Source organism: Condylura cristata, unplaced genomic scaffold (genome assembly GCF_000260355.1).
Source record: "Condylura cristata isolate star-nosed mole 26May11 unplaced genomic scaffold, ConCri1.0 scaffold00020, whole genome shotgun sequence".
Lineage (NCBI taxonomy): Eukaryota > Metazoa > Chordata > Mammalia > Eulipotyphla > Talpidae > Condylura > Condylura cristata.
The window spans coordinates 34,548,256-34,559,037 of NW_004567121.1; the positions used below are offsets into that span (position 1 = coordinate 34,548,256).

Here is a 10,782-nt window from a genome sequence, read left to right on the forward strand (position 1 = left end):
TGAAGAGTAAAGGAAACAAGAATAGGAAGTCTGGGACCAAATTTTTAAAGGGCTTTATGTGTCCAAGTTAGTCTGGACTTAATTAAGGCAATAAAGGTCCATTCCAAGTTCTTGAATGGAGGATGACATGGATTAATTATCAATTGAAAATGGTTGAAGCAAATGAGTTCCTGTTGTAGCTTTAAATTATACCAGAAAAGGCTTTTCTTGCAGTGACTCTAGTCCACCCCGACTTCTACCCCACCCCCCACGGGCCCCAGATGGTATTCTTGGAAGAAAAGTGGAAAACAAAGGGCGGTTTGTATAACTGGTCACTTTCCCAGTGAGGTGTCCTCAATTTACCACCCCAGGAGGCCAGTCACCTGGCCAGCTGGGAGAGCCCTTTGGGTCTCTGATCGCCATTTTGGCTTTCTGAATGAGTCGCCGTGAGCTACTCTGTGAAACGATGGGGCTCACTGTTTGGGCAGATGTCCGAGCCCACAGATGGTGCCTCACCCCCACTCACAGGTAGGAAGTCCACCAGGACCGTGGCACAGACCTGTGTCCGCCAGGCTCTCAAAGGCAAGGCCTTCACTGCCCAGTCCGCAGGTGAGACGCGGGCCGCCTCTCTTCACTCGCTTCACCTGGGCTGTGGGAGGGAACCACCTCACAGGAACCCCCAGGAAAGCGCCCCACCCTCTGCGGAGGCAGTGAGGGCTGCGCTGGACCCCCAGTGTGGGGCCTGGGCTCGGGGCCTGGAGTATAGACTGTGGGGCCGATGGGGAAGCGCGGCCTGCACAGCCCAGGGAGGAGAGACCAGACTCTGACAGATGTAACGGGAAATAATTCCTTCGAATCTGAGATTTGCTTAGCAGAAAAGAGGGAAGTCAGGTAATCCTTAAGTGACCCCAAGTGGTAAAAATACACAGCCTGTGTTTAGGGCTGCGGCAGGCACCAGTGTGACTTTGGCGCCCCCTGGTGCACGCCGAGGAAACGACCACAAGAGCTGGTGTGGGCAGGCCCCAAGCGCTGGGGAGTTTGCAGGGAAGCGCTTGGTGTGGAGCAGCAAGCCAAGGGTGGGGAAACCAGTACCACTCTCTGGCTGGGAGCACATGGCGGTTTGTTATTACAGCCACTAGAATTAACACCAATATTTCAGGCGAACAGGATTTAATGACATGGGTCTAATCCAATCCAAATTGCCAGCCTTCAGCGGCCAAACAAAATACCGCAAGCTTCCCTCCTGCGTGGTGGCGGGCCAGCCGGTTCTTGCCTACAAGCCTGAGAATTCTTGGGGGTGCTCCCTACCCTGACCGCTGAGCTTCAGTTTAGAACGCTGTTCTGTTTTCTTCTGACGTAATTATTTTCCAGAAGGGTCCCGGCCATTTCCCGTACCTGCCAAGGTCCTTTGTGCAAACACAGGGCCCTCCCTTTTACACCCAAGTCACGCCACACCACAGCCTAGCGGCTAACACTAACTAACAAGCACTTGAGGCTCTCAAGGGAATCACAAAGTAAAAGGAGCTTCGAGCAGACAGCACTGTCCCACACCTGACTGTCCCCAGACAAGCACTGACTTCCACCCCACGTGGGGGAGTCTGGCCCTGATCAGGAATTCCACGCTAGGTTCTACGCGAGACGCTGACCCGCCACACAAAAGTGAAAAGTCCTTGCCCGACAGCTCTTGCCCTGCAGAGACCCCACCTCCAGCCGCCACTTCAAGGCCCGTGTGGGCAGTAGCAAATATTTACCTTCAGGATTTAAGGAAACACAGCTAACTGCCATCCGAGCTCTGGCTGCCTCCAGGCTGAATGACTGCCAGGGAGCTGGATCTGGGGTGAAACAATGGGTTGAAACAATGACATCAGAGGCCTACAAAGCACCTGTCAGAAGCAGTGGGAATATTTTCATTTTTTAAAAATGTGGTTATGTTTAAAATAAGAAATCCAAATGGCTTTTGAAAATCAAGGCATCTTAAGAGATTTGTCTGAATTCCCAAAGTGACTATTTTGAAGGAAACTCACCTCCTCTGGCTACATGATTTGTTTTAAAAATACTCTCGTTTCTCACAGTGATCGACCGGACCATTTCATCTGGCTTCCTCTGCAGTAACCCCACTGCACAGTACGATGGGAGGGCTCCGCGGAGAGCCTAAACCGTGTGTGACCAGGACACGAGGCCTGGGCGCGGGCACAGGGCGCCAACTGGATTCAGGAACATCCGGAGTCGGCTGAGCTCGAGACGGCAGCTCAGCACCGAGGGCACGTTGGCATCACGGGCACCCAGGCACCGCTTGAAGCGATAACCCAGAGCGCCCGGCCCTGAACCCTGACACTGGCATTTCCTGGGAGGCCCTGGGGGGCCCTGCCTGCCACCAGGGTGAGTACCGGGGAGCGGAAGGGACCCAGGGGCTCACTCGGGGTGCGAAGCCCAGGGCCGGCCCTGGCTGCTTCTCGTCTGGGCGGCGCCTGGCTCTCGGATGTCCATTTGAATCACCTGGCCTGAGGCTCGGGGCAAAGCGTGGCCTCAGGAGCCACTTCTAACAGCGCTTCCCGGTTTGGGAACCAAGGTCCATCTGCATCACCGGCACCTGGGCATCTGCTTAAAGCGCAGACTCCTGGCCCTGCCTCACACCCGACACTGTCCGCTGCGGGGCCAGACCCAGGTCTACCTGCCTGCTGCCTCTTTCAAGTCCCTCAACACTTCCGACCAGCAGGACGGAGTGTCGGAAAGACTAGAGCTGTTGATGGCTTTAAATGAAAAGTGAGTGTTTAAATCACTAGAATGGAAAATGACAGCAAAAATGCCCCTTTCCCGCCTGCCCCAAGGCTCCTCTGTCAAGCCCCGTGGAGTCACTCAGCAGCATCTCCCTTCCCTTCCTGTTCACTGCATGTTTTCCCTTCTCAGGAACATTCCCTGTCCTCCCAAATAAGGATCACTTGGAAACAGCCCCTGGGAGTACTTTACAGAGGAAAGGTAAAATTATTAGATTGACCCCAGATCTCACTTTGTGCTTTTATCTACACATTTTTCATATCTTACAGTATTTCATTCAAGCTACGATAAGGCGTGTAATTCCCCTTTAAGTCAGAAGAATAAGGTGAGAAACGGCACTAACTGGTTTGGCCCACTTAGAATTGGCTTGGGGACCTTTTTTAAAAAAATATCTGGGCTATTTTCAATCATTGCCACACACATTTCTACCTTTAAACAGAAAGAAATGGGACCCTCCCAGGTGGGGCAAGGGGTTCAGTCTCAGCACCATGAGGCTCTCTCCAGCCACTGCAGCACGAGTTCAATCCCAGCCAGGGAGTGACCCGCAGGGCACAGCAGACCTCTCCTGTCTCACGGCTGCTTTCCTCCGCAGTGTATTTCAGTGGATCCACTTGACCGGCTCCCCACTCTGTCTCTGATGAAGCTTCTCACCCCCCCACACCTCTGGCCTGTTCCCCAGTCCTTCTATGCATAAATAAATAAATCTTTTTAAAAATGAGCCTGGGTCCACACGGGCTGCAGGGCTGGGGGCAGGCGCGGAGCCTTGGGGGAGGCCCGTCCCCACGCGCCAGCGCGGCTCACACAGCCCTCGTGGGTGCTGACCGGAGTGGCACAGCGTGCGTTCTTGCAGCTTGTGAGATCAACTGCAGAATTCTTCCCGCAGCGTTAGTGAGCACATCCACGAGCAGGGCCCTCTGACAGCTATCTGGCAGTGACCCTGGGGACTCAAACTCAGCCACGCGCCTTCTAGGAGCCCAGTGGAGGGGAGAGGCCGGACGCTCCCAGCGGCAGTGCATCGCGGGGTGGGATGGCGCAAACGGTCTGGCAGAGGGCGGTCTGTGCCACCTCCGCTGACTGCGCCGCGGGACCGTGGGTGACGGGAAATCCTCTCGCCATTTTTATAACGAAGAAAGTAAAGCTTGGAGGGGCCAGCGGCCTTGCCCTGCCAGCCTGCCGGGAGGGGGGCAGCTGACACTCGGAGCGGCCCCGCTTCAACTCCCCTCCGTGCTCATGAGCAGCAGGAGCGACAGTTACATCAACCACACACAGGAAAACGCTCACGTTGGCTACAGACATAGAGTTACACATACAGTAAGATCTGCACTGTAGACCAAAAAAACTAAGGAGACAGAAATAAATCGGAGTGCTGGCAGTGGCTTTCTGGGGGTGTGGGCTGGAAGAACAGGCGGGGAAGGGCTACCTCGTTTCTATTCATGACGAGAAAGCTACTGTAAGAGCGAGGCGCAGGAAGGCCGTCCACTAGACACGGCCGGCACGAAAGCCTGGGTCGTTCCCTGCGGCTCGCTCTGCTCCAGACTGCACCTGTCCTAGACAGACGCCCACACACCTTTAAGATCAACCATACCTTGACGGCATCACCCTGAGCCGGAGAAGCTCACTGCTGGCTACTCAGTTCCAAACAGAGATGGAGCCACGCCCACGACTGTGCACTGTGACTCGCGCACAAAGCCCGAGCGCAGCTGCCACACGAGTGGTCAGTGCAGGAGACTGGAGAGGGAGCGAGGACGCCCCGGACCTAGGCCCTGTCCAGGCTGTGCGCGGGGCGCGTCTCAGCGCTTGAGCAGTGCGGAGTCTGACGCGAGAGCGGCAGGCCCGAGGCCTCTGCGCCACTCAGTCTCGCGCTACAGAGCAGACAAGGCGGGCGCCTGGGTCAGAACTCCAACGTGTGAGGGCTAATACTTGCCACCTTCTGTGCTTCCAAGGCTTTCCCCACTCTGAAGTAGCGGGGTACAGACATTAACATCCGGTGGCTCAGGTTAGGTCCAATCGCTGTCCTGGGAGCCCCAAGGTGGCAGGCAGCTCCCACGGCTTTGCTGTCCCTCCAGAGCAGGCCAGCGGGGAAGCGGGTCGCTAGTGCCACATGTGGGCCCAGTCTGAGGGAGGGGGACAGGGCAGGGAGGTCAACCTCTGTGCCCAGAATCTGTACGCATCACTTGCACCCACACCCTCTGAACAGAGCCAGGGCCAGTCCCCAGTGAGATGATCTGAAGGGAAGGGGGCGATTAGCATTTCTCCTGGCGCAGCGGCCACCTCCTAACCAGGCTCCCGCATGAACCAGAGGCCTGAAGGAAGGGGGAGAACAGCAGGGTTAATGGTGACAGGGTAGAGCGGGCCATGGAGTCTCCAGACAACCCCAAGCCTCTGGGTATGACAGCTTTCTGTCCACAAAACTCTGTTCCCTGGGTAATTCCAGCTGCACAGTAATCCCGAGAACGAAGCCAAGTAACCTTGTGCACAGTTGCCTCGCTCTATCCAGCATTCCCCTCTGGCTACCCATTTGGACTTGAGACTTGTTTTCCAGAGGGAAAGCGGAGACTCAAAAACCCAAGGCCTCGCTCCAGTTCCGCCAGCCAGGCCTGGGGACGCACACACGGCCTCTGGACTCAGCGCTGGCCCTTGTAAAGCCAGGACGCAAACAAGATCAGGGCGAGCTGTTCCAGTGCCACAACTTAAACACCCCTTTGCATCTCGTCCGCCGAGAGCATCTCATCCGCCAAGAGCTCACTGCTGAAGCAGGGGCTAAGGTTGGTCTCTGATAAGAACTGTCCTCACAGCCTTGGGGTGAACGGGAGGGCGTCCCAAGAAAGCAGGTTTCAGACACGTGAAAGAAGGGTCCCCTCATCATCATCTCACACAAGCCATGACGTTCCAGTAATGTTCATGGTTAATGATTTTCCCACTGTTTTTATATTGTTTAATTCAAGATTTGCAGAAAATGTGTCAGGCTAAGAGGTGTGCAAGCCACTGTACGAGAAATGACAATAACCTGTGCTCTCACTGAATCTCCAGGGCAAGAGCGACTTCCCGAAGACGTGCCTCATAAGCAAAGAGTCAGAAGACACAAAGGAAAATTCAATGGTGTGTAAGCGATTCCGTTCTTCCCCTTCTGTTATTTTAGGAAAGAGATTCAGAGGAGTTACAGAGAACTGCATGTAATGATAAAATCTATCAGGACAGTAGGTAATTTATCTTTAAAAGTATCTGTCACCTGGAAAGACTCTTGAAAAGGAGGCAAACCTTCAGAAACATCTTTGCATGGCCACTGCCGGGCCCGCCACAGATGCGACACAGGGCCTTTGCCTGCTCCCAGAACAGTGTCTGGCTTCCGACCTCAGCAAGGCTTTCCACGCAGCCAAGGGCCTTTCATGTCACAGCGCTCCGCTAGCCTCTGTCCGTCTCGAGGCTGCCGCATCACGACCGCTCTCTGAGAAGCGCTCCCGAGGGCGCTCACCAGAGGTTCCATGTGGGTTCGCTGCCGAAGTCGCATGCCTGCAAGCTCTACCTCAGAAACCCACGCCTTTCCCAAAAAAGAAAACAAACGGATTTAAAATAAAACTCAAACCTTCACAAAAACAGTGTCATCGTATTTATTACTTCCGTTAGGGTGACATGTTATGAAGACTCCCTAAGATCAAGGCTTCTTGACATGCAAGAGTTAGCATGAACTGCCGATCACTCCAAAGCCTGCTGCCTGGAAGCCGTACAGCGGGTTTCGAGTTGAGACTACAGACCTTTATCCTTCGGTCTCATTCCGTGGGTTAAATCAGAAGGTTCTGAAGAGCTGGTTGGGGAGGTAGCCGAGGTGCAGGAAGGAAGTCTGCGCCTCCTTTTCCAGGGCAGCCAGCTCTTGCACTGTAGGGGCCAGTACGTCCACGTGGCCTTTATAGCTCCCACCTGCACGCACACAGCACAGGGAAGTAAGCGATGCGCCTGGAGTCGCCTGTCAGCACTGCTTTGGCTGTGACAGCAGAAGACGTTGCTTCTCGCTGTAAAGACGTACTACCGGGCGAGTTCCCGCCAAGCTCTAAGTTTTTAAATTGCTAAATCCACACAAAAGGATGAGGCCCCACTAACAGCTGCTCCGATACCTGCCACCCCTCGCCATCCTCTTCCTGGGTTTAGAAACCCCAAGTTCAGCGCCAATCTTAAGGGTATATTTTAGGAATGAGCAAAGGGACTAGAAGGCTGGATGAGGCGTAAATATAGTCAGCCGTCAATTTGTTCAAAAGGTCCATTCTGCTCAACTCCCAGCGGCGCCACAGACGCCCACCGCTCCCCTGGCACCAACACCGAGACACCCGGGAGCGGCGGCCTCCCTGTCACATCTGGGGCATAACGCAAACCAGCAGACAAGACAGTAAGGGCCCGATGTCGGCAGTGAGAAAGCCGTGGCGAATACGCTAAGACTACACTCATCATATGGAGCCACCGGCTGTCATACTGACGCCCCCGGGGCCGGTCACGTGCAGGGACGCGACGGCGCGCAAGGGCAGCTCACCGCCAGCGGCCCGCTTCTGGCCGTAGGTGACTTTCCCATCAAATTCATCCACCGGGACTTTGATGTCTGGCTCCACCTGAGAAATGGTGCAGTTCAGGTGCTCCTCGATCTCAGACAGCAGCTAAGAAAAGGAGAAGAAATGAACACATTTGCAAATGAAAAGCTCATTCTGCCAGAGCGGCGTCTGAACAGCACTGAGCAAACCCAGGGAGGCTGCGTCCTCCGCGTGGAGGGAAGTCAGGCTCCTGACGAGGTGAAGAAGGTACCTCCATTGCCACCACTGTCCCTCTCACTGACAACCAGAGAAAGGCTGTGCGGCCCCTGCGGCAGAGTGTCTATCGTGCGCTCCCGAGTGTTACCTGCATCTCGTTGTACCAGATGGTGCAGCCACCGTCCTCCTTGAGCCTGGTGTTGTAACAGCCCTTCCCGCGGCTGCTGCACACGTGGTACCAGACCTGGAGGGGGAGGCGGGAGCGCGCTGAGCTGAGACGGGCCGGACGGCCGTGTTCCCAGTTTTTCGCTATTTTCTGTCCTCACAGCCCAGAAGCAGCCTGCAGGTCCGCCTGGAGCCCCAGATACCCCACCCGGCAGCTCATGAGCTAGGGCTTCCGAGGACCCCAGAAGTTTTCTGAAATGGCTGTCAGTCAGAGAAAGGAATTCTCAGACAAAGCAAGGGTGGGAAGGAAATACCCGAGAACGAGCTAACAAGCTCAGGTCAGAAATAAAGTTCAGATGTGTCTAGGAGAGATCAGAGAAGAGGTGCTGTGGGCACCGAGACCGGTGGGAGGACGGGAAGTCACGTGTCCTCGCCACGCTCTGTGAATTTGTAGTCCTCTCAGAAGAATGATTTACTCACCACACGTCACCTGTGGCACCGTGCCAGAGACGGCTTCCATATTTTTGGTGAAAACAATTACATGAAAGGTTTTAGGGAAAGGCATGTTTTATGTTGCTCCTTCCTACACCTCACACTATCTAGTCATTCAATGAGTATACAAAACACATGACAAAAGTTGCATATTCCATATGCAGCCAGATTCAACTAAGTGGAAGAAAAAAATCCTTTATCTCCAACATCTGCAATGACAACACGCTGCTACCCCACGGCCTGAAAGATTACCTTCTCTTTTTCTGTTGCCACCAGGGAAATGGCCAGCCCCATCCTGAAAGATCAGAGAAGGCGCATGATTAGACTTCATTCTGGAAGCGCAGACGCTTCAAGAGGAGAAAAGAAACGCCTGCAGTACCTTTCTGCTCTTCCCACTCTGCCGATCCGGTGTACGTAGTTCTGCTTTTCATCAGGCAGGGTGACATTTATCACTGTAAATAGAAATGGTCATTACAACTGCCACAGGTTTCTAAAATCTTCAAACATATTAGATCGTTTACTCTAAGCCTCATAAAATGCAAATTGCAGGCATACAAAAAAATTTTTATTTACCATAAGGGACACCATGGATGTCAATTCCTCTGGCGGCAACGTCTGTACAAATCAAGAATCTTACATCTCCTTTCTAAAGAGAAGAGAAAGGAATTATTACTATGCACACAGAAAAAAAACAAACTCAAAACCAGAAATACTTGCCTTCCTACTAAGTGAGACCTCCATCATTGCTACCAAGTTAGAGGTCTGGATATTCATAGTTCACTGGGTCAAGTCTTGAACTTTTAAGTTAGAATCTGCTGTCATATCTAAGGTGAGTAAATCAATGACTGGATTCATTTTTATTCACTTTTCTTATAACAAAAATACTAGACCAGTGCTAAAATTTGGCTTATCTCTAGAAATCCAGGCTAGTAACAGAGAAAGAACAAAATGCAAAACTGTAGCATCACCTTTGTCCTTCTGTTAAAACAAATTCAGACTGCAATCACGGCCAGCAGGTCAGCTTGTCCAAGCCCGGCACTCCCTGCTTCTCCGTGCCGGGGCCTGAGATAAGACGCTGCTTGTCCCACAGCAGGGAGCACACAGAGTAACTAGGGGCTGCCACGGGGGAGCTGCGCTGGCCCCAGCTCTCCGACACCAGGGGACAGACGATGAAAATGTCTCATCCCACAAAGCCATGCTGACAGCTGTCTACTAATCTGTTCTGAGTATTAAAAAAACTGCTCTATGAAAACTATTAAAAAATGCTCACAGTCATGGCTTAGCTACCAGGTGACACTTCTAGAAACACCCATCTCAGAGAAGGTACCTAAGGCTTTGCTAACGGGAAACTCCCACAGCAGAGCTGTGCGATGGGCCAGAAAGCGCCTGACAGGATGGCGATGTCCTGCCCTGAGCAGATGTGCCAGCAGGGGAGGCATACTCTGAAATTTCTAGCACAAGAATTGTTTTGATAATATTAGCTGAAATTGATTAAATCTAAGCACAACTCCTCTCAAGTATTTAGGAAATGAAGTTGATGAAGCATCAATACCTTAAATCTTTCCAAGTTTTGCTTTCTCTCCTGAGGCTTTCTGTCACCATGAAGACAAACACAGGAGAACTGGTGTCCTTTTTGATCAGGTCCTAGTGAAAAGACCATTAGACAGTTAACCTTGGAAAACATTACACCCAAGAATGAAAAAAAAGGACAATAAAAAATTCTCTCTACAGGGCCCTCCCTGGTGGCGCAGCGGGTTAAAGCACAGCACTGAGAAGCTAAAGCCACTTCCGCATGAGTTCGATTCCCGCCTGCCCCGGAGGAGATCCACATGGCGTGGCAGACCTCTCCTGACCCGCCCGCTGCTCCCCTCAGCAGTGTACTTCCTAGATCTGCCTGTTCTGCTTTCTGCTCTGTCTCTGGTGAATCCTCTCACCCTCCGCATCTCTGGCCTGTACCCCAGTTCTGTATGAATAAATAAATAAATATATTTAAAATAAAAAAAAAAAATTCTCTCTACAGATACCCTGCTATTACGCCCCTTCCCTACCCCCACCCCACCCCCCATAAAGCACCTGTCAGAGGCAAACGCCACTACAGCGAGGCTCTAGACATCCAAACGGATTTACTGTTTGGGTCACTTTCCTGGCCTGCAGGAACAGACGAGGCATGAGGCAGTATGCCGGCCAGAAACAGTAACATCAGTGTGCAGGAACCTCGCCTGTCTCATTAAAGTGGAAAGCCAAAAGTAGGCCCAAGGGAGCACTTCCTGAGGAATCAAGGCAGGCCCTCTGCAGCCTGAGGCCGCACTAGAAAGGCCAGCCCACGGCTGCCCTCAGGTATGCTAAGCAAGCAGACAGCAGGCGGACGGCGGCCGGAAGCTGGAGGGGCTGGCGCGGCGGCGGCAGCGCAAAGGAAAGAAGCTCTTCACCAGGAGGGTAAGCACAGCGCAGCCCCACGGAGAAAGGCAGACAGCTGCTGGAGCGCAGCAGACCCGGGGGCACTGTGCGATGGCCCAGGCAGGGCGCTGTGGGCACTGCGAGACACTGGACACACTGCGAGCCAGAGAGACACTGTGACACACTGCCAGAGAGACACTGGAGACCCTGGGAGACACTGTGACACACTGCCAGAGAGACACTG

At 53.3% G+C, this 10,782-nt stretch overlaps 1 protein-coding gene across 1 annotated transcript in view; it reads right to left on the minus strand.

Moving 5' to 3' along the window:
* Positions 1-6,344: 6,344 nt before the first annotated feature.
* The window catches only part of DDX1 (DEAD (Asp-Glu-Ala-Asp) box helicase 1), a 27,198-nt gene continuing 22,760 nt past the window's right edge, over positions 6,345-10,782 (minus strand). Inside the window, exons 20-26 of the mRNA XM_004686432.1 lie at positions 9,694-9,785; positions 8,715-8,787; positions 8,521-8,593; positions 8,394-8,436; positions 7,633-7,728; positions 7,274-7,394; positions 6,345-6,669 (exon numbers count right to left, since the gene is read on the minus strand). Of these exons, the coding sequence (XP_004686489.1) occupies positions 6,539-6,669; positions 7,274-7,394; positions 7,633-7,728; positions 8,394-8,436; positions 8,521-8,593; positions 8,715-8,787; positions 9,694-9,785 (629 nt within the window). The 3' untranslated portion in view covers positions 6,345-6,538. The remainder of the gene's footprint in view (positions 6,670-7,273; positions 7,395-7,632; positions 7,729-8,393; positions 8,437-8,520; positions 8,594-8,714; positions 8,788-9,693; positions 9,786-10,782) is intronic.